At 35.8% G+C, this 24,635-nt stretch overlaps 2 protein-coding genes across 2 annotated transcripts in view; one reads left to right on the top strand and one right to left on the bottom strand.

Moving 5' to 3' along the window:
- The window catches only part of LOC105484660 (crumbs cell polarity complex component 1), a 279,683-nt gene extending 273,206 nt beyond the window's left edge, over window positions 1–6,477 (bottom strand). The window contains exon 1 of the mRNA XM_071077580.1: window positions 6,390–6,477. The gene's annotated coding sequence lies outside the window, so the exon portion shown is untranslated. The remainder of the gene's footprint in view (window positions 1–6,389) is intronic.
- A 178-nt stretch (window positions 6,478–6,655) lies between these two features.
- The window catches only part of LOC105484657 (zinc finger and BTB domain containing 41), a 51,795-nt gene continuing 33,815 nt past the window's right edge, over window positions 6,656–24,635 (top strand). The window contains exons 1-5 of the mRNA XM_011746490.3: window positions 6,656–6,754; window positions 7,387–8,623; window positions 15,979–16,186; window positions 17,108–17,177; window positions 19,534–19,681. Coding sequence (XP_011744792.1) covers window positions 7,504–8,623; window positions 15,979–16,186; window positions 17,108–17,177; window positions 19,534–19,681 — 1,546 coding nt within the window. The 5' untranslated portion in view covers window positions 6,656–6,754; window positions 7,387–7,503. The remainder of the gene's footprint in view (window positions 6,755–7,386; window positions 8,624–15,978; window positions 16,187–17,107; window positions 17,178–19,533; window positions 19,682–24,635) is intronic.

The raw sequence follows: 24,635 nt of genomic DNA, 5'->3' as shown, positions 1-24,635 counted from the left end.
TGGAAATGAAGGACATACTTAGAGAAATGCAAAATACAATGGAAAGTCTCAGCAATAGAATTGCACAGGTAAAAGAAAGAAATTCAGAGCTCAAAGACAAGGCTTTTGAATTAACTCAATCCAACCAAGACAAAGAAAAAATAATTTAAAAAAAGAACATAGGCCTCCAAGAAGTTTGGGATTATGTTAAATGACCAAACCTAGGAATAACTGGTGTTCCTAAGGAAGAAGAGAAATCTAAAAGTTTGGAAAATACATTTAAGAGACTAATTGAAAAAAAATTTCCCCAGTCTTGCTAGAGACAGAGACATCCAAATACAAGAAGCTCAAAGAACACCTGGGAAATTTATTGCAAAATGATCATCACCTAGGCACACAGTCATAAGGTTATCTAAAGTCAAGATGAAGGAAGGAATCTTAACAGCCATGAGGCAAAAGTATCAGGTAACCCACGAAGGAAAACCTATTAGAATAACAGCAGATTTCTCAGCAGAAACCCTACAAGCTAGAAGGGATTGGGGCCCTATCTTTACCCTCCTTAAACAAAATAATCAGCCAAGAATTCTGTATCCTGCAAAACTAAGCTTCAAAACTGAAGGAAAGATACAGTCTTTTTTTAGGCAAACAAATGCTGAGAGAATTCACCACTACCAAGCACTACAAGAACTGCTAAAAAGAGCTCTAAATCTTGGAACAAATCCTCAAAATACACCAAAATAAAACCTCCTTAAAGCATAAATCTCACAGTACCTATAAAATAAAAACACAATGAAAAAACAAAAGCAAGGTATTCAGGCAACAAATAGCACAATGAATAGAATAGTGCCTCACATCTCAATAGTAATGTTGAATGTAAACGGTCAAAATGCTCCACTTAAAAATATAGAATGACAGAATGGATAAAAATTCATCAACCAAGTATCTGCTGTCTCCAAGAGACTCACCATATAACGAAGGGGTGGAAAAGGATATTCCATACAAATGGACACCAAAAGCAAGGAGGAATAGCTACTCTTATATCAGACAAAACAAACTGTAAAGCAACAGCAGTTAAAAAAGACAAAGAGGGAAATTATATAATGATAAAAGGCCTTGTCCAACAGGAAAATATCACAGTCCTAAATATATATACACCTAATACTGGAGCTCCTACATTTACAAAACAATTACTACTAGACCTAAGAAATGAGACAGATGGCAACACAGTAATATTGGGGGACTTCAATACTCCACTGACAGTACTAGACAGGTTATCAAGACAGAAATTATGGATTTAAACTATACTTTAGAACAAATCAACTTAAAAGGTATTTACAGAACATTCTACCCGACAACTACAGAATATATCATCAGCACATGGAACATTCTCCAAGACAGACCATATGATAGGCCACAAAATGAGTCTCAATAAATTTAAGAAAACTGAAATTATAACAAGTGCTCTTTCAGATCATAGTGGAATAAAATTAGAAATCAGCTCCAAAAGGAACCCTCAAAACCTTGGAAACTAAATAACCTGCTCCTGAATGATCATTAGGTCAACAATAAAATCAAGATGGAAATTTAAAAATTCTCTGAACTGAACAATAATAGTGACACAACCTATCAAAACCTCTGGGATACAGCAAAAGCAGTGCTAAGAATAAAGTTCATAGCCTTAAATGCCTACGTCAAAGAGTCTGAAAGAGCACAAATAGACAATCTAAGGTCACACCTCAAGGAACTAAAGAAACAAGAACAAACCAAACCTACACCCAGCAGAAGAAAAGAAATAACAAAGATCAGAGCAGAGCTAAATGATATTGAAACAAAAAAAAAATACAAAAGATAAACAAAACAAAAAGCTGATTCTTTGAAAAGATAAATAAAATCGATAGACCACTACTGAGGAGATTAAACAAGAAAAGGGAAAAAATCAAATTAAGCACAATTAGAAATGAAATGAGAGATATTACAACTGATACCACAGAAATACAAAAGATTATTAAAGGCTACTGGGTACATCTTTACGTGCATAAACTAGAAAACCTAGAGGAGATGGATAAATTCCTGGAAATGCACAACCCTCAGTTTAAACCAGGAAGAGTTAGAAACTCTGAAGGGACCAATAACAAGCAGTGACATTGAAATGGTAATTAAAAAATTGCCTACCAAAACAAAACAAAACAAAAAGTCCAGGACCAGATGGATTTGCAGCTGGATTCTATCAGACATTGAATGAGAAATTGGTACCAATCCTATTAACACTATTCCACAAGACAGAGAAAGAGGGAATCCTCCCTAAATAATTCTATGAAGCCAGTATCACCCTAATACCAAAACCAGGAAAGGATATAACAAAAAAAGAACACTACAGATCAATATCCCTGATGAAAACAGATGCAAAAATCCTCTACAACAGCATATGGAAAAGATAATCCACCATGATCCAATGGGTTTCATACCAGGGATGCACGGATGGTTTAACATTCACAAGTCAATAAATGTGATACACCATGTAAATAAAATTAGAAACAAAAGTCACATGATCATCTTAATAGACACAGAAAACGCATTTTACAAAATCCAGCATCCCTTTGTGGTTAAAACTTTCAGCTAAATCGGCAGAGAAGGGACATACCTTAACAAAATAAAAGTCATCTATGACAAATTCACAGCCAACATTATACTGAATGGGGAAAAGTTGAAAGCATTCCCCCTGAGAACTGGAACAAAAAAACGATGCCCACTCTCACTATTTCTATTCAACACAGTACTGGAAGTCCGAGCCAGAGCAATCAGATGAGAAAAAATAAAGGGCATCCAAATCAGTGAAGAAGTCAAACTGTTGCTGTTTGCTGATATGATATGATATGATACCTGGAAAACCCTACCCATTCCTCCAAAAAGCTCTTAGAATTGATAAATGAATTAAGCAAAGTTTTAGGATATAAAATTAATGTATACAAATCAGTAACTTTGCTATACACCAACAGCATCCAAGCTGAGAATCAAATCAATAACTCAACCACCTTTACAATAGCTGCAAAAAAATAAAATAAAATTCTTAGGAATATACCTAACCAAGGAGGTGATCCTTATCTCTAACCTTATAAAAAAATCAACCCAAGATGGATCAAAGACTTAAATCTAAAATGTGAAATCATAAAAAGTCTAGAAGATAACATTGGAAAAACCCTTACAGACATTGGCTTAGGCAAAGACTTCATGACCAAGAACCCAAAAGCAAATGCAACAAAAACAAAGTAAATAGATGGGGCTTAATTAAATTAAAAGTCTCTGCACAGCAAAAGAAACAATCAGCAGAGTATACAGACAACCCACAGAGTGGGGAAAACCTTCGAAATGTCTACAGGAACTCAAACAAATCAGTAAGAAAAAATTCCATCAAAAAGTGGGCTAAAGACATGAATGGATAATCCTCAAAAGAAGATATACAAATGGCCAACAAACATATGAAAAAAAAGCTCAACATCACTAATGATCAGGGAAATACAAATCAAAACCACAATGTGATACCACCTTAATCCTGCAAGAATGGCTATAATCAAAAAATAAAAAATAGATGTTGGCGGGGACATGGTGAAAAGGGAACACTTTTACACTACTGGTGGGAATGTAAACTAGTACAACCACTGTGGAAAACAGTGTGGAGATTCTCTAAAGAACTACCAGTTAATCCAGCAATCCCACTCCTGAGTATCTACCCAGAGGAAAAGAAGTCATTATATGAAAAATACATTTGCATACGCAGGCTTGTAGCAGCACAATTCGCAACTGCAAAAATATGGAACCAGCCTGAATGCCCATCAATCAACGAGTGGATAAAGAAATTGTGGTATACATATATATTATGGACTACTACTCAGCCATAAAAAGGGACGAAATAATGACATTTGCAGCAAGCTGGATTGGAGACTATTATTCTAACTGAAGTAACTCAGGAATGGAAAATCGAGTGTATGTTCTCACTCATAAGTGGGAGCTAAACAATGAGGATGCAAAGGCATAAGAATAATACAATGGATTCTGGGAATTCAGGGAAAGGGTGGGAGGGTGGTGATGGATAAAAGGCTACACATTGGGTATAGTGTACACTGCTTGAATGATGGGTGCACCAAAATCTCAGAAATCACCACTAAAGAACTCTTTCATGTAACCAAACACCACCTGTTCCCCCAAACCTATTGAAATTAAAAAGTCAAAAATAATCCATAGGATTTAAAACAATTTTTCTAAATATCTAAATATGTCACCAACATACTTAAAGCAAATAATGATAATTTTAATCTTCCTTTCCAAAACATACATTCTATTTCTTACTTATGCTTATTTCTCTAGGTAAGGCCTCTATTAAAATATCAAGTAGGCCAGGCACCGTGGCTCACACCTGTAATCCCAGCTCCTTGGGAGGCCGAGGTGGGTGGATCACCTGAGGTCAGGATTTCGAGACTTGCCTGGCCAACATAGTGAAATCCCATCTCTACTAAAAATACAAAAATTAGCCTGGTGTGGTGGCATGCACCTGTAGTCACAGCTACTCAGGAGGCTGAAGCAGGAGAATTGCTTAAACCTGGGAGGCAGAGGTTGCAGTGAGCCAAGATAGCACCATTACACTCCAGCCTGGGTGACAGAGCGAGACTCTGTCTCAAAAAAGAAAAAAAAAAGTCAAGTAATGATAGAAGGCATACTTGGCTTATTCTCAAATTCCATGGAAGTTTTCAATGTTTCATTGTGTGATATTTGCTCCATTTAAAAATTTTTCAGTAGCTTCTATTTATATTGACATTTTCTCTTCCTTGAGATTTTAAAAAAATTATGTGTTAAATTTATCAAATACTTTTCTGCATCTATTGAGATGATCAATGGTTTTTCACCTTTTATTCTGTTAATATGAAGAATTACACGTTTATTTTTAAGTGCTAAGTAAATCTTCCATTCCTTTATTAAATCCAGTTTAGTTCAGTTGTATCTCTCTCTCTCACACACACACATACACACACACCACAAACACATCATTTGTAGGTCTACGATTTTTGAACCTAATTTATGAGTTTGACCTGTAATGTTCATTTCCTGCAATGTATTTTCAAGTTTGGGTATAATCATTATGCTTGTCTCATAAAATGAAATGTGACCTGCCCCTGCCACCCATTTTAAATTTTTTGAAGAGTGGGGTAAAACTGGCAATACCAAATCTTTCCAAAAGTTTCTAAACCTTTTACATATCCCAATACCCAAATTTCTGTTCTATTGGTTCTCTTTATTGTATATTTCACTATTTCATTATTTGCTCTTATCATAATTTTTTTCTACTTCTTTGCATTTATACTGTTCTATCTTGGATCAGCCCTTCTGTTTTAATAAAAAACTTACACATTTCCATCAATGTTCTAAGTACTAAGATGATGACAGCTTTCACTTCTAAATTATTCTTTTAATCTGCTTAGTTATTTTTGATAATTTTTTCATTTTCCTTTATTTCTTTAAATATACTTTCTGATAATTGCCATATCTGCAGACTACCATTCTTTCTCTATCTTGGTTTTACATTTCACTCTCTTTTCAGTGTGGCTAGTTTTTGCGTGATGAGTCTCACAGGTGATATGAATCTTTGTGCAAATCCATGTGAATGTGAGTTTTTGCTAGGAATTTTCATGAAAGGCTTAAAAATTTTATTTTTTCAATTCCCAAGAAAACCGGAGACGGGCAAGTTTCTTCAAAGCTTCCTCCTGTCTGCCGGTGGGGAGTCCACCTCTGCAGTTCTTCCATCGAGTGAGGCCCTTCTAGATGTCAGGCTATATGTGTATGGGAGGGACGAAAATATGGATGGGTGGGGGAAAAAAATTAGGCCAGCCATCCTATTTTGTCTCAGCCTTCATCTTACATTCCTTATGCTTGTAAAATCACACGCTCTAGGCCCTTGGTCTTCATAATACGGTCCTCAGACCATGATATCAGCACCTCCTGGGACTCTCAGAAATCCAAAATCTCAGGCACTAGTTCCAAAAGTTGTCCTTGTGGATTTTTCTTTTCTTTTTGTTTCGGCTTCCTTTCCTGTCCTATCAGCTTTACGCTTATATATACGTTTTCTATTTTTTTTTTCTGTGTACAATGATAGGTATAAATTTTTTTCTTAGTAATCGCGTTTAGATTTAGCCGTTTAAATCAGAAAAATAACGAAACGAGATCAGCATCGCTGGGTTCTTTCGTACACCCCAGTAGGTTAGCTGGGACTGGCTTCCGGCAGTTGCTGTTTGGTCGATTACAAACTATTAAATACACCAGTGAGGATGAAATCCTTCCGTGCTACGGCACCTCCGCAAACTACTTCTAAACTCTGCGCCAATCCTCCCCTCTCCCAACGCCCTCCCTCAGCAAAGCCTCACGCTTTCTTTCGGAGTAGGCCACCGAGCCACTGCGAAAACCCGGAGTAACGGATTCGGGGTGCAGCTAAGGTCTCCAAGGGAGCACGGGGAACTTACAGAGCATGCGTAAAGCGCGGTGCGCGCACATGCGCACTCGTTCGCGCAGGGCCGCGCGCCGGTCTCTCAGGAGGGCTCGGAGGCTGCGCGAGCAGTTGACGTGTTCGGTGGCTGCTGAGGCGGCGGAGCTCTGGGAGGGGAAGGAGCGGAGGGGAGGGGAGGGGGTGGTGAGGTGGGGGGCTGAACCCGGAAGTGGGTAGGCGCAGGAGCGAGCGCGCCCAGAGTGGAGCTCAGCTGCTGGGAGCCAGCGGGGGAGCCTTGGGTTCCCGGTAATGGATCTGTGGGGCGTTTTCCCAGGGAAACTGGGTGGGAAGGGTAGCGGGATCGCCGACTACAAGCGCATTCTCCGCCTCGCCAGGGCCTGGGAAAGCTCTTCTGCTTCCTTTAGTCGTCTCTCTGGTTGACCCCACTTCTTCTCTGCGCCCCTCCTGGGGCCGTCTCTCACCGGGTGGTTTTGGCCGAGGGACGCTCTCTATTCCTGAAGAGCTGTGCCTTGCCCGCCCGAGGAAAGCATGTTAATGGAGAGACTCGGATCTCGCGGTCGCCACGGCCTTATTGTCACCATCCCAGCACCCCTAAACCACGACTACAGCCTCCTCAACCCGCACAGTCAACGATCTTGGAAGATCTCTCCCATTTCTGCCAGGGTATTTTCACTCTGTTCGTGAATCAGGCCTGGAAGGTGTGCCTGGGTTCCTTTAAAATTATTCTTTTGTTGGCTGCCTTTTCTAAACCCGGCCCTCCTTGTTCTCCGCCCCAAAATCTTTGCCACGAATGAGTGTAAGCTGTGATTTTATCATCATTTAGTTATAATTAGAAGGAATTCGTTGATGATTGCCGTTGGCTGATCTAGCATTGCTTTGCCATGGAGTTATTTTACGTGGTTCTCACTCTTTTGCAGACCATGAAACCCTTGGGCACGCCCCTTCAGAAGCTGTTATCCAAGACAATCTAGTTTTCCTTTATAAATCACTTAAGACACTTATGAAGTTTCTTGTTCTGAAATTGCTGCACTGCAATGAAGAAGAGGAGAAAGGTTACTTCAAATCTTGAGAAGATCCATCTAGGCTATCATAAAGATTCTTCAGAAGGAAATGTTGCAGTGGAGTGTGACCAAGTGACCTATACTCATTCTGCAGAAAGACCAACTCCTGAAGCTCTTCACTGTTATCAGGAACTTCCTCCCTCTCCAGATCAGAGAAAGCTTTTGAGTTCTTTGCAGTATAATAAGAATTTGCTAAAATATTTAAATGATGATAGGCAGAAGCAACCATCTTTTTGTGATTTGCTTATCATAGTGGAAGGAAAAGAATTTAGTGCACATAAAGTAGTCGTTGCTGTTGGCAGTAGTTATTTTCATGCGTGTTTGAGCAAAAATCCAAGCACTGATGTTGTCACCCTGGATCACGTAACACATTCAGTTTTTCAGCATTTGCTTGAATTTCTTTACACATCAGAATTTTTTGTGTACAAATATGAAATACCTCTTGTTTTAGAGGCTGCAAAATTTTTGGACATTATCGATGCAGTGAAGTTGTTAAATAACGAAAATGTTGCCTCTTTTCATTCAGAGCTAGCTGAAAAGTCATCACCAGAAGAAACACTAAATGAATTAACTGGAAGACTATCAAATAATCATCAGTGCAAATTCTGTAGTAGACATTTTTGTTATAAAAAGTCTTTAGAGAATCATCTGGCTAAAACCCATAGGTCTCTTTTATTAGGGAAAAAACATGGGTTAAAAATGCTGGAGAGAAGTTTCTCCACAAGAAGATCAAAAAGGAATCGAAAGTGCCCTGTTAAGTTTGATGACACCAGCGATGATGAACAGGAAAGTGGCGATGGGTCAGACAATTTGAATCAAGAAAATTTTGATAAGGAAAAGTCAGATAGAAATGATTCTGAGGATCCTGGAAGTGAATATAATGCTGAAGAAGATGAGTTAGAGGAGGAGATGTCAGATGAATACTCTGACATTGAAGAACAAAGTGAAAAGGATCATAATGATGCAGAAGAAGAACCTGAGGCTGGTGATTCTGTAGGGAATATTCATGAGGGGTTAACTCCAGTGGTCATTCAGAACAGCAACAAAAAAATATTGCAGTGTCCTAAATGTGATAAAACATTTGACCGGATAGGTAAGAAAAGAAAACTTGTTTTCTATCTCTAATCAAAAAGATCGCTTATAAAAAGACTGCTTATGTAGGGAGAATACTTTGGTTTTCAATAGTGTTTATCCTGTTACTTTAAATTTGTTGTGATTCAGGAATTAACTTAAGTATTTATATTAGCCTTTACTTTTCTTCATGTCCCAGTGACACATCATTAGATCATGTCATTTGATATGAAAGACTCCAGAGTGTCAATAATTATCATGTAGAGCTTTGATTTATATGCCAGTTTAATTCCAGTGATAGGTACTATTTTTAAGTCATTAAAGAAAAGTAGATTATATTACATTTAGTAATTTGTATATTCTTTTCCCCTTGCATGGTAATATATGAGTTATAAATGTCACTTTTCCAGTATCTAGCACTATTTAATAGAAAGGGGATGTTTTAGATTAAACTATGGTGAAGGATAAAATTGAAATGAATGTAATTTAATACTGTAGATAAAGACTTTGGGAAGTATCCTAGTTAGTAGCACTCTGGTTATATTATACATGTGACCTTAGCCAAAAGGCCAAGAAGCTTTGGTTGTTATAATAATGAATAAATCAATTTTTCTTCTATTGGAAAAGAATTTGTAAATGTAGTCTATCATTTTAAGTTTTATGTCAGTATATATTTAATTTCAAGTTGTCTAATATTTGCTAGGTAAGGTAATTCTTGGAAGTGTCTTATGTGAACTGTTCTAATATGAACTTTTCAGTTGCAACAATTAAGCTTCCAGGTAAATTGAAGTTATGAAATCGTGAAATATATTCTACCACATATAATGATAAAAACATTAGTGCAATCTGACCTGGTAAAATTACTTACCCGGTTTAATATATCCCCATATGTCTTACAGTGTTACCTTACTTATGTTACTGATATAGGTGGAAATTGGTTTTATAAGAAATTGGTGATCATTTGCTGTAAAAATAGGTTGCATTATATGCTGAGATAACAGTGGTATCTACTTTTTGCTTTTTATAATTTTTTTGGGATAATTTTCTCTCCGAATCATAACACTTTGGATAATCTAATTTAATAATTATTAATATTTTAACTGAGCCTGTGTGCAAACGAATAAAAAAACTTCTTCAATAACAATTCCAAGAGCATATGTATACAAGTAAATTGTTAAAGTTAGACTGGATAAAATGCTGTTGTAGAGCTGTAAACAAATACTGTGAAGATGTGTATAGAGGTGAGAACAGCTTTTTGGGTTGAAGTATCTGAGAACATTTCATCTTTCCAATAGACTTCTTAGACTTTGTACTCTTAGTGCACGCTTCCTGTATTCTGCCTTAATTGTCTTAATTTGACTTGGAGATGAGTGAATAGGGATGAGTTCGCAAATGGTATTGTAGGTGGAACACAAATATCTCAAACCGTCCCATTCACTAGTCCTGTGACATGCTGTATAAAAGAAGGGTTCTGTGTTCAAGTAAGATTGGGAACTATATAATTCACAATCTATTAACTGCCCGATTCTCTAGTAAAGAAACCTGTTGATTTTGCTTAACCCAGTATTTCCTTAAATCGTTTTACCACAAGATATTTTGGAGGTACTTCTTTGAGCATCCTAGGAAACTACAGTTTTCTGCACAATTTGGGAAAACACTGCTCAAGATTGAGGTGCTAATTTACTAAGAGGAGGACATTTCGCTCCTTCCTCCCTCCCTTCCTCCCTCCCTCCCTCCCTCCCTTCTGTCCCTTTCCCTTTCCCCTTCCTTTTTTTCCAAGTTCAGCCCAGATAATTGTGGGAGTCAATAGGTCACATTGTAGGTTTATTTCCGACTGATCTTTCTGAATGTATTTTACATTATGCCACTCTTTTACCCATTCCTCTCTTTTGTTTAGCCCTGCTGCTTGCTTTTCACCAGTAGTTTCTCATTTCTATTACCTTAGTATATCTATATCTATCTATATCTTATTCATACATTGCTAGTTAAAAAGCATGAGTTACAGTGATATGAGACTGCTTGGGTGTTTTGGAATCGTGTTCTTGGGTGAGATACTTAACCTGTCTGTGTTTTTGTTTCCTCATAAGTAAAGTGAGATGATGCTAATGTGATGCTAATAGTACCTTCTCATGAGGTAGGGAAAGGTTATTATGAGGATTAAATGGGGTAATTCTTGGGAATCACTTAAAATATTGCACAAAATATAGGTGTTCTAACATATTTATTATCTCTAAGCTGCCAAACATTATTAAACAAATATGAAATGATATACTCTCTGTCATCAAGAACTTAGAGTTTAATGGGTACATGAAAAAAACACAATCATGTTACAATAAAGATAATTTTATCAGGATAATTACAGAAGACTAAGGAAATCAGGAGAAGTGTCTCAGAGCAGATAGTATTTGAGCTAAGACTCAAAGAATAGGTAACAGTTTACAAGACAGAAGGACCAGCATGTGTAAAGGCATTGAGGTATGTTGTATTGCTCAAGTGTGAGTGGTTTCAAGGTGGTCAGGTGTTATTTTCATAATGAAAATAACAGGAGATGAAGGTGGGCAAGAAAGTGGTGGTCAGATTTTGTATGTCTTGTATACTCTACAAAGGCATATACTTTGGACAACATAACTTAACTAGACTGGACTTTATCCAGTAGGTGATAGGGACCGTTGAAAAGAATTTTAGAAAGGAAACCATGGCGTATAAGAATTTTAGAAAGATCATGGTGGCTTCAGTGTGGAGAATAAAATTGGAAAAAGGGATGAAAAAAGAGCCAGGGAGATAAGAAGGAGCATATGACAAAGGACCAGAATGATAATATAGCTTAGACTTGGAAGATGAGTGGCATTGGGAGTGGGGTGTAGAATGAGAGTAAAGCAGAGAGTTATAATACATTGAATGTAAACTAAGTGGACCAGTGATGGGTAGAATGAAAAGAGTATTTAGCAGAAGATCCATGTGTCTTAAGTGACCTCTCTTACCATCTTTATTATTAGAAGTACAGTTTATTTAAAAAATAACACAGGAGTTCGAGCGCCACCGTCATTATTCTCATACCATCCACATTCCTTTTGTAGAATTTTTAAATGCCACCCCAATTTTGGGTTATTTATCTGTCTTAGATTGTGAGCCTGGGAGTTACGTATCTTACTCTTGGCTAGTATTCTTTGTAACATCTCAGGTCATTTCAAGTAAATTTTTAGTAAGCAGCTGTTTATTTGAACTAAGTTGAAAAGTTGGTATCTGACTTGACTTTGGGCTTACAGCCAATTAGCATTCTTTAAGCTTCTAACTTGGCTTTTTTGGGGTTGGTTTATGAGAGATGCATAAGCTTTGAGACCTTCTGCTGGAACCATTAGTTCCACAATATGTAATCTACTAATTTGATTCCATTACTTTACATCTTTTATCCTTTCTGCCAGTTATATTTTTCCGTAGGTTACCGGCTGTCTTCTCAGCAAATTATCATGCAAATAAGAATCCTTTGATCTTTCCCCTTACACCAAAAATGTAATGGATAAACAGGCAAAAGCAGGGAGATGACAGATGGGGTGAGAGAGAAAATTTGGATAATTCATCTTTTTTATTGTTTCCACAGAGAACTAAAATCTTTCCTTAGATTAAATTCACAATCTCTTCTAGAGGTAGAACATGTTTTATACCTTTAAAAAAAAAAATGTGACTAGTGCATCCTGCAGATATTCCGCTTAGTTCTTAATAGAAAAGGGTTATAACAATGGCACAACTCTCTAAGGCTAAGTATTTTAATTACATATTCTTTAGAGTAACTCATATGACTATTTCAAGGTACATTTTAAGATGTAGCAATATCAGATATATAATAAACTCATCTGGTGATATTTCTCTTTGTAAAAACTGCATACAAAATCTAACATTGGTAATATGACCCATGTGGGAATAAATTCTGTATAAGGTCAAATTTGTTCATGTGAAAATATCTTTAATTTATGACTCCTGATTTGAGACATGATTCATATTGGGATTCAGTTCAGAAAAATGCTGTGGACAAAATTTCTTATGTTATAAAATGTTATGTATTTTCTGTTCACGATCAGGAATGCTTGGGTGTAGTTTAATATTCTATGAAGGAATACTGTTTTTTAAATTGAAACTTTGATAAGTTTGAAGTGAACATTTTGATTTATACATTATTATTGAATGCCCCACTCCGTAAACGTAGAGAAACAGTTGTAGATGTTTACTGTTTGTGCTAAGGAGTGCCCTCCCCACTGGCAAAAAAAAAAAAAAAAAAAAAAACAAACCTACCAAATGATTTAAATATGAAAATCAAAGATTAGCATATATTTTCCCACTAGTCTCTAGAGATCTACCTAGCTCTTTTGGGTCCAGCATTCCCTCAAAAGTTCTCTCGCCTGTTCTTGTTCAGAAATTCAAATCCATGGCAATAACAGGCCATGCAAAGCCTATGTGCATAAAATTTGAATTAATAACTAAAAGATTATTTTACTTATTCAAATTTCTGTATTATCATTGGTCTGCTTGATTTTGCTCAATTTATTTAAAATGGTTTTTAAAAAAATCATGAGGTTTATCTAATTTTGGCTATTTCAGTTTATATTCACAAACTTTCTTCTTCTTCTTTTTTTTTTTTCCTTGCTTAAACCTTTATCTCTCCTGGTATGTAGGGAAATGGAAACTTAATAGTCAAAGTGATTTTAATTTTTAATTCAACTGCCATTTCAATGACTTCGTATTTAGCTATAAGTAACTTAATTTTTATTTGCATGCGTAGAAGAAATTCTCGATTTTCAATAGAGGGAAAATGCTGCTAATTGTTAATTTAACATCTTTTCAGCAAAGGCATTTTCATAGCAAGTAAATGATTTGTTGAAAAATTTTTCATACTTTAAGATTTTTATTATGCTGCTACTTTGGTAAGACATAAAAATGAGGGCCGGGTGCAGTGGCTCATGCCTGTAATCCCAGCACTTTGGGAGGCCGAAGTGGGCGGATCACCTGATGTCAGGAGTTCGAGACCAGTCTGACCAATATGATGAAACCCCATCTCTACTAAAAATACAAAAAATCAGCTGGGTGTGATGGCATGTGCCTCTAATCCCTGCTGCTCAGGAGGCTGAGACAGGAGAATCGCTTGAAGCCAGGAGGCGGAGGTTGCAGTGAGCTGAGATCGCGTCAGTGCACTCCAGCCTGGACAACAAGAGCAAAACTCTGTCTCAAAAAAAAAAAAAAAAAAAAGAAATAAAAATGAGAAGATTTAAGCAGTAGGAGGTTGATAAGTTGTCTCTCAATTTTGAGAATCAGTGCTAAACCTGCGCAGTCAATCCCCAGTTAAAAATGGACCTGTTCCAAAAATCACCAAGTTTAGTTATTAAAAAATCAGACTGTATACTTTTGTTTATAGTTTTTTAAATATCAGTATGATTATTTACATAATTTAAAAGGTGAGTTAAAACTGAAATATGAAAACCTTCACAATAAAGGAATACTTAAAAAAAAATCCATAAAGTGACCTCTGTCTTTTCTCAGTATTTGATCTGATTCCTTGAACACAGCAGGGGAGGTGGTGTTGGTAGGATGTGTATATGCATGTGTAAATGGTTGGGTATACTCTAGCAGTAGCAGAGAGGGAACAGAGATACTAAGCAATTTTAGCAGTGGCAAGGGAAAAGAGCCAAGTGTATACAACGTTATCAGAGCTGAAACCCCTGTTTGATTTGTTATAACAGATATTCATTCATAAATCGGATGCATCCATATTTATATTTGAGGTATACCTACATGTCCATATTATGACTAGTAACCCGTATGATAATAATGATAACAGTTAATATTTATTAGTGCTTACCGTGTGCTGGGAATTTTTTTTTTTGACTTGGGGTTTTGCCAGGCTGGCCAGGCTGGTCTCAAATTTATGACCTCAAGTGTTCGCCCACCTTGACTTCCCCAAGTGCTGAGATTACAGGCATAAGCCACCATGCCTGGCTCTGCCAGGATGTTTTAAGTGTTGTTGTGTGTATTTGTTAACGTATTTACTTCTCACAACCCCATGAAGTGTTACTAACTCAAGTAAAGAGAGGTTAAATTATTAGCTTGATTTAAATCACGTAGCTAATTTAGGAGATGCCTAAATATTGACTGAGTTTTCTGACTATATGCATATCAGGTATGCATATACCATTACTGTGCTCTACATCTAAATACCTAATTTTTCATTATACTTCTGTTTTCTTTGCTTGTGATTAACACCCTTCCCCTTACCTTAAGGAAAATACCTTGGTTTCCTTTCCTCAGTTTTTTTTTATTGTGATAAGTGCAATATAACTAATTTTTAGATAATATAATATTGCTTGCTTAATAAAATCAGTTGTATATAGATATATTTACAAAATTAGTGAATTTATTTTATTTTATTAGGTAGGCACATAATTATGATTATACCTTTTCCTCAGTGGCCTTGGAATATTTTGGATTTTTCATAATTTTCATGTTATACATAGGATATATCCTTTTTAAAGTACATGACCGAAATGCTATACTTTCACATTAGTTTTCATCTGAAGAAAAATTTATTTATACATTTATTTTTCAGGAGAGAGCAAAGCTAAGTTTTTAATTAAGAATTACCTTTCATGTTGATTTTTTTTTTCCTGTGTTTATTGCCTTTTGCTTGGAAATATATTTCGAAATTTCTAATTCAAATGACCAGATGTGCACATTCACAGTACACAGATTACCCAGTAATAATAATAGACAACAGTAATTGATAACTTACGTGTTTGATACTGTTCTAAGTGTGTTATGTGTATGAATTTGTTTATTATTACAGCAGTTCTATTAGGTAAATTCTGTTATTATCTCAGTTTTTCAGATGAGGAAGATTTGAGGCATATAGAGGTTACTTGTCCAAGGTCACATAACCCTCTATTTAGAGAGCCAGTATCCATATCCAGGTGTGGGGACCCACAGAGATACTGAAAATATGAACATAATAAATCTTAAATGATGAATTGATCTTTTGCTAAAAGTTAATTTTAAATTTTAAAATACATTTAAAAATGTAAGGTTCAGAGAATTTGCCAACAGTTTTCAGAAAATGTATCAAACCTCTTAATTTTTAAAATGTGTGATCATGAATAACTTTTTTTTAATGACTCAAGTTTTTGAGGAAAACTATACTTTGAACAGTAAGCTCAAAATAGTAAGTCATTAGGTTTATCAGAGGTAGAGATTTAGGTAAACTTTTTTCTAGTTTTGTTTGTGGATTTAGGTGTGTACATTAAGTTTGCTAAACCATGAGATTTTATTCCACTGTCAAATTCCAATCACAGTATAGCAAATGTACTAAATTTAATTTTAATTTTTCTTTTTTTATAGGAAAATATGAGAGCCACACCCGTGTTCACACAGGTGAGAAGCCCTTTGAGTGTGATATTTGTCACCAACGCTATTCGACAAAGTCTAACCTAACTGTTCACAGAAAGAAGCACAGTAATGAAACAGAATTTCATAAGAAGGAGCACAAGTGCCCTTATTGTAATAAACTTCATGCAAGCAAGAAGACTTTAGCCAAGCATGTTAAGAGGCAAGTATTATCTTGCTTCCATAATATACTTTATTGTGCCTTTTAATTTAAATATGTAGAAAGCTAAAAACATCTATAAAGTGCTTATCTCCAATTCTTTCATTGGACATTCATTGAGATACAGCATTTTGATTATCCTGTTTTCTTTCTTGGGTTTTGGCAAGTATGTCTTCAGAATATGTGGTTTTTATACTCATAAATTTCTTTCTCTTTTTTTTTTTTTTTTTTTTTGAGGTAGGGTTTCACTTGTCGCCCAGGCTGGAATGCAGTGGTACAATCGCAGCTCATTGCAACCTCTACCTCCTGGGTTCAATCAGTCCTCCCATTTCAGCCTCCTGAGTAGCTGGAACTACAGGCACGCACCATGCCCAGCTAATTTTTATATTTTTTGTAGAGACTGAGTTTCACTTTATTGCCCAGAGTGGTCTCAAACTCCTAGGCTCAAGTAATCTGCCCGCTTTGACCTCCCAAAGTGCTGGAATTACAGGTGTGAGCCACCATGCCCGGCCAAGAAATTTATTCTTATACTCAACATTGTGTTTAATGTGTAACAGTTTGTGAGATAAAGAATATTTAATAGAATATTATATATTTAACTCTAAAAATTAAATTTACTGAAATCTGGACTAAAAAAAAAATCAGACATATTACATTGCAGTTTATGTATAAAGAACTAGGTTCCTGAATGTATTTAAAAGATGATTATACTTTTATTTGATTATTTCTGCATAAACTTAGGTATACATATACATTTATTAAAATGATAATGATACCTCCTTAAAGAGCTCACCTGTGCCTACTTGTCTCATTATGAAAGGAATCAGTACTTGATCCTGGTAATTACTGTCAACATATTCACATGGACTATTGCTTTAACTAATATAACCTTTTCCTAATAACCCTTTTCTTTTCCTCTGATAGATTTCATCCAGAAAATGCACAAGAATTTATTTCCATTAAGAAGACTAAGAGTGAAAGTTGGAAATGTGATGTAAGAGTTTTTAATTAAAACAAATTAGAAAACCAAAGTAAATGAAATGTCTTTTGGGGAAATAATTAGGTTTTAAAGTAATGTGACTTAGCTTATTTCACTTTTAGAATTTTCCTTTTATATAAAATTATTCTAATATATTTTGTAAATTAAGCCTGGTATGGGTTAGTTTTTAGATGATGGACCTAAGAAGTAGAAATCCTAGTTTTTATTTTCATTGTAATCACCATACCATGTATTTATGGTTATATATGTAAACTGTGACATTACTGTTGCACAGAATATAAAATGTTAGACTTTCTCCCTCATTTCTGGGTATGTGTTGTTGACATAATAAACTATCTCAAAACTTAGTGGCCTTAAATAAGTATTTTGATATGTCTCACCCTTTTGTGTGTTAGGAATCCACATTTGGGGCAGGGATTTGCTAGGTTAATTCTTCTGTTCCACTTGTTGTCAACTGAAGTCACTCAACAGTTTTCAGCTAGTGCATGGTCTGGTCTGGTCTGGGGATACTTCCAAAGTGGCTCACTCAAGGCCAGATATGGTGGCTAACGCCTGTAATCCCAGCACTTTGGGAGGCCCAGGCTAGTAGATCACCTAAGGTCAGGAGTTCGAGACCAATCTGGCCAACATGGCAAAACCCCATCTCTACTAAAAAAAAAAAAAAAAAAAAAAAATTAGCTGGGCATGGTGGCACATGCCTGTAATCCCAGTTGCTTGGGAGACTGAGGCAAGAGAATCACTTGAACTCGGGAGGCGGAGGTTGCAGTGAGCCGAGATCACACCACTGCACTCCAGCCTGGGTGACACAGCCAGACTGTCAAACAAAACAAAGTGGCCCACCCATGGGACAGGTAACTTGCTGTTTGTTCCTGGCTAGAATCTCAGCAAGGACTGTTTACCAGGAACCTTAGTTCTTCTCTACTTTGGTCTTTTCTTGAGGCTTCTTGAGCTTCTTTCTATCATAGCAGCTAAGTTCCAAGAGTGAGTAAGTGTTCCAAGAAACCTAGATAAAAACTACTAGACTTTATGGCATAGCCTCAGAAGTCTCTGAAAATCACTTCTACTACATTTTGTTGGCCAAACAAATCACTCCAACCTGGGTAGATTTAAAGAGAAGGGAATTAGATTCCATTTTTCAATAGGAGGAGTACCATTGTACTTATGGACATCTTTATTCTACAGTACCTCTTAAGTATTTTTTCAGTATTTACATTAATCTTTTCTTTTTTTTTTTTTTTTGAGATGGTCTTGCTTTGTCACCCAGACTGGAGCGCAGTGGCGTGATCTTGACTCGCTGCAGCCTCCTCCTCCTGGGTTCAAGTGATTCTTGTGCCTCAGCCTCCCGAGTAGCTGGGACTACAGGTGCACACCACCACGCCCAGCTAATTTTTATATTTTTAGTAGTGATGGGGTTTCACCATGTTGGCCAGGCTGATCTTGAACTCCTGACCCCAAGTGATCCACCCGTCTCGGCCTCCCGAAGTGCTTCCCGGGATTACAGGTGTGAACCTCTGTGCCCAGGCTAGGTGAATCTTTTTTAAAGGCATCCCTAGCTGTTACTTTTGCCTTCTTTAATCCAAGATTCAATTTATATATACAGCAAAATTCTCACAATTTCTCTGATTTCAGCTTCTAGAAATTGAAGTTAATTATTAATTACAATGTTTGAATCTGCATAAGATAGTGTCTTCCCCTTACTAAGTTTCATCATTCTTGGCTATAAAACATTAATAATAATGCCAATTGCATCTGTCTCACAGGATTATTGTGAGAATTAAGAGAAATAATCCATGAATTACTTAGCATTGTGCCTGGTGTATATAGTATGTGCTATGTCATTATTGTTGGTGCTCTTACTATAGCAGCCTACCTCTCTTTTAAAAAACCTGATGAATGTCAAATTTTTAAAGACTGACCACTTCAAGAGATACACTTTAAAATACTTTTTCTGTGGCTTCTTATTCAGATTTTTATTCAAATATATGGCAACACTGAAAAAAAAGAACCTTTTATTCCTGACATATAAGTGACTAAAAAATAATATATTTGATGGATTTAGATATTCTGACTAGAATTAAGATAGTATGATTATTCTATATCTCTACTAGAAATGCAAAGAGTTGAAATTTAGCTACCTTTAGTACTAATTTAAAATCATTCCTTACTTCCTCTAGAGCATTTTTTTTCTGCACAATTAGAATTTAGTTTTACTTTTTGTAAGTTTACTGTTGGGAGAAAAGTCTGTTTATTGAATTTACATGTTTTTTTTTTTTTTTTTTTCTCATTACAAGCTTAGTATTACAATTTTTAATTCAGGTTCTCTTAACATTTTGTCTGCATTTTAATTTAGATTTGTAAGAAATCTTTTACTCGAAGACCACACTTGGAGGAACATATGATTCTACATTCTCAAGATAAACCTTTTAAGTGTACCTATTGTGAAGAACATTTTAAATCACGGTTTGCTCGGTTAAAGCATCAAGAAAAATTCCATCTGGGTAAGCAAGTTACTTTTTCTTAAGGCAGCCATGACAATTTTAATTATCACATCATGTTGGAGGAGCCTTCTACAGCTGAATTACTCTTTTTCTTCTAGAAGACTTTTTAAGAGTGGTTTTAGGTTCACAGCAAAATTGAGAGGAAGGAATAGATAGTTCCCATATACCCTCTGCCTCCACATATGCACAGCCTCCCCCATTATCAGCAGTTCTTCACCAGAGTGGTACATTTGTTACAATCGAAGAACCTACATTGACACATCATAATCATCCAAAGACTCTAGTTTAAACTAGGGTTCACTCTCAGTATTGTATATTCTGTTGTTTTAGACAAATCTATAATGACATGTATCATTATAGTATCGTACAGAATAGTTTCACGGCCCCGAAATTTCCCTGTGCTTCTCCATTTGTCTCCCGCACCAACCCCTGGCAACCACTGACCTTTGTACTTTGTTGGATGGTTCATTTTTTTTAGATACCTCATCTACTACTTGAAGATCTTTTTACTGTCTCCATAGTTTTACCTTTTCCAGAATATCATATGGTTGGAATCATACACTGTGTTGCCTTTTCAGGTTGGCTTCTTCCACTTAGTATAGTGCTAAACGATACAATTGGCCCTCCATATCTATGAATTCCATGTCTGTGGATTCAACCAACTGTGGATCGGAGATATTAAAAAAGAAATAACAAAACAACAATTAACAATTAAATTAAATAACAATACAACAATTAAAAAAATACACTTTAAAATATAGTATAACAGTGATTTACATCACATTTCCATCATATTAGTATTAAGTAATCAAGAGATGATTTAAAGTTTATGGTAGGATGTGCATAGTTTGCATGTAAATACTATACCACCTTATATAACGGAATGGAGCATCCATGGATTTTGGTATTCCGGGCCATCCTGGAACCAGTCCAGTCCCTCACGGATACCTAGGGAGGACTTTGTTCCATTGTCTGGATATACCACAGTTTATCCATTCACCCACTGAAAGATATCTTGGTTGCTTCCAAGTTTTGGCAGTTATAAATAAAATTGCTATAAACATCTATATGTAGGCTTTTTTGTAGACTTAGGTTTTCAGTTCCTTTGGTTAAATACCTAGGAGAACAAGGTCTGGATCAGATGGTAAGAGTATAATTAGTTCATAAGAAACTGTCAAATTGTCTTCCAAAGTAGCTGTATCATTTTGCATTCCCATGAGAATGTCTGTCACTTCATGTTCTTGCCAGCATTTGGTGTTTTCTGTGTTCCAAATTTTGGCCATTGTAATAGGTTTGTAGTGGTATCTCATTGCATTAATTTGCATTTTCCTGATGGCATATAATGTGGAGCATCGTTTTATATGTTTATTTACATCTATATATCTTCTTTGGTGTGGTGTCTGTTAGTTCTTTGGCCCAATTTTTTTTTTTTTTTTTTTTTTTTTTTGAGACAGAGTCTTGCTCTGTCGCCCAGGCTGGAGTGTAATGGCGCAATCCTGGCTCACTGCAACCTCCACCTCCTGGGTTCAAGTGATTCTCCTGCCTCAGCCTCCAGAGTAGCTAGGATTACAGGTGCCCACCACCACGCCCAACTAAGTTTTTTGTATTTTTAATAGAGACGGGGTTTCACCAGGTTACCCAGAGTGGTCTCAAACTCCTGACCTCAGGTGATCCACCTGCCTCGGCCTCCCAAAGTGCTGGGATTACAGGCATGAGCCACCATGCCCAGCTGGCCCATTTTTTCATCAAGTTGTTTACTTATTGTTGAGTTTTGAGAGTTCTTTGTATATTTTGGATAACACTTATCAGATATTTCTTTTCAAGTATTTCCTTTCAATCTGTGAATTTTCATCATCTTGACAATTTCTGTGACAGAGGAAAATTTTAATTTTAATTAAGTCCAATTTATCTATTGTTTCTTTCATGGACTGTGCAAAGTTATTGCAAAACCTAAGGTCATCTACATTATTGTGATCCATTTTGAGTTTACTTTTGCAAAGGATGTAAAGTCTGTGTCTAGATTCTTTTTTTTTTTTTTTTTGGTCTGGATATCCATTTGCACTAGGACCATTTCTTAAAAAGACTATCCTTGCTGTATTGTATTGCTTTTGCTTCTTTGTGAAAGATTAGTTGACCATATTTATGTAGGTCTGTTTCTGGGCTCTGTATTCCGTTCTATTGATCTATTTTTTTTATTTTTATTTTTGCCAATACTATACTGTCTTGATTACTGTAACTTTATAGTAAGTGTTAAAGCCAAGTAATGTCAGCCCTCCAACCTTACTCTTCTCCTTCAATGTTGTGTTGGCTCTTCTGGATCTTTTGCCTTTCCATATTAACTTTAGAATCAGTTTGTTGATATCTACAAAATGACTTTCTGGGATTTTGATTGGGATTGCATTGAATGTATAGATCATGTTGTGAAGTTGAGTCTTTCCATGAACATGGGATATCTTTTCACGTGTTTAGTTTTTCTTTGATTTCTTTCATCTGAGTTTTGTAGTTTTCTCATATAGATCTTGTACTTATGTTGTTAGATTTATTCCTAAATGTTTCATTTTGGGAGATTGTTGAACTACCATTAGTGAACCTTGAGTATTGGCTTAGGCAAAGAAAGTCATATAAATTGGAAGGAGTACTGTATATGTCACAGTTCTTGGAGATGTGTCAATGTGTTTTTTTTGTGTGTGTTGGGTTTTTTTTTTTGTTCCTTTTTTTGATGACAAATGTGCCAGTGGGCATAAGCTGTGCATTTATTCATAGTTGACGTTGCATAGGTTTGTGAGTGCTTAGGATGAGACGTTCTTATTTTGGAAAAAGATAATTTTTCAAGGAGTAGAATAAACTTAATATATTTGGAATTCACTATAGTATTTAATGAAATACCTCCCTAATGCTTACCGCCAAGGTGGAGAGTTGTGGTCTAGATAGCAGTATACTTCGGTAAATTTATGACTATTAATCCCACTAATGAATTTTGTCATTACAGGTAGAGGCCCTCTCCGTGTTCAATTCATTACCTTTGTTAACAACTTAAATAAAAATATACACTTCATTGCTTATGAAATTGATAGATGTCATAAAGCTGGCAAGGGTATTTAATATACTAGAAAATAAACATATTTTAAAAATCTATATGTTATACAATAGGTCAAAACAAATTATGTTAAAATTAATTAAGAAATACAAAACTAGGTTGCGTGCAGTGACTCATGCCTGTAATGCCAGCACTTTGGGAGGCTGAAGCTGGCAGATCACCTGAGGTCAGGAGTTCGAGACTAGCCTGACCAACATGGAGAAACCTTGACTCTACTAAAAATACAAAATTAACTGGTCATAGTGGCAGATGCCTGTAATACCAGCTACTCAGGAGGCTGAGGCAGGAGAATCTCTTGAACCCAGGAGGCAGAGGTTGCGGTGAGCCAAGATCACACTATTGCACTCCAGCCTGGGCAACAAGAACGAAATTCTGTCTCAAAAATATAAATAAATAAATAAACAAACAAACCAAATAGTTGTAAACTTAAGGGAGTGATCTTTTAGTCATTAAGTCTTTAAGAACTATAAAGTAGTTTATCATCCAAAGTACTCACTTTACAGACGATCATAAAGGCAGAGGCTTTTTGGACACAGTGTGAACCAATAATATGATTTACAAAACCAGTGTAGTTTTAAACTATATTAATAAAAGTCTGTTTTTCAGAATTAGGGAAATAATAGTCTGATTTTGAATTGATCTGGAAAATTGCATTCATTTCTGTATACCACATTTAAGATGGATATTGACAAATATATATTTTAGAGATGGGTAATTTTGGTGATGTAGAGTCTTGAAATCATATCATGTGAAAAACATGGTCCTTGAAATATTTTATCCAGGAAAGGAAGATAGAGCAGCTGTCTTCAAATACTTTCAAGGCACTATTGTGCAACAAGGGAGTCTTAATCTTTGTGAGTTTAGTATATAAGACTAGTATATGCTGGAAGATTATTTACCTGAAGCTTAATCTCTCCAAATTGCCTTTACTAAGTTGTTTTCTTTCACAGTATCCAGTTTCAGCATTTCTAAGAAGCCATCATGTAGAAACAGTTTTTATAGTTACCAAACTGTAGTTGACATGTTCTTGATTCTGTTTCATGGGAGAAATTTCTTTAGTTTAGTTCCAAAAAAAGTAGTTTGTATTGGAGAATTGGTGCACTTCTTTCTTTTTGATATGAAAATTTTTAGGTAATCTTTTTGGTCCCACCTTGTAGAAACATCAGAGGGAAATATAATAATTTTTTAAGTGTTAGAACTTACAAACTAACTTGTCTTACACAATAGTTACTTGCCCATCAGTGAAATTATACAAGTATACAAGCATATGCTGAACTTACCTTATTAGCTGTTAGAGTTGTTGAAAAGGGCATTCTTTAGAAGTGGTTGAACTAAAAGATTTTTATGACTTGTTAAGAGATTCTTCTATCATCCTGCAGCATACCAATAATGAGAGAGGTGTTCCAGAAATGTTAGGCAGAAAGGCTTAGCTAACCTACTATCTAATATTTATGGCAGAAAATACACAAGGAAAGTACATTCAACATTCAAAATAGTAAATATTTATGGAACAACTGCTAACTGTATGATCAGCTCAGTGTTAGGACCTGGGGATACTATTTCTGCCAAATTAAATTATAGTGCAATAGGTAATCTAACCAGTAAATAAATCATTACATTTTAGTACTGTGTACACACAAATATTTTACAACTGATTAGGTAATTTGTATGATTTTTAATAAGAGTTGACATTTACTGGGTTAAGTTGACATTTAATAGAAGAAAAAGTTTAGTAAGTGTGGCATGATGTGGAAGTGGAAGTAGAAGACTTTCTAGCCAGGCTTGTTTTCTGAGTCTGACTTAGCCACTTACTATGTGATCTGGAACAGCCTCTCAGACTTCCAACTTCCTCTTTTG

The sequence above is a fragment of the Macaca nemestrina genome, chromosome 1 (assembly GCF_043159975.1).
Source record: "Macaca nemestrina isolate mMacNem1 chromosome 1, mMacNem.hap1, whole genome shotgun sequence".
Taxonomy (NCBI): Eukaryota; Metazoa; Chordata; class Mammalia; order Primates; family Cercopithecidae; genus Macaca; species Macaca nemestrina.
Note: the sequence above shows the minus strand (reverse complement) of the source record. Positions and strands in the feature narration are given on the sequence as shown.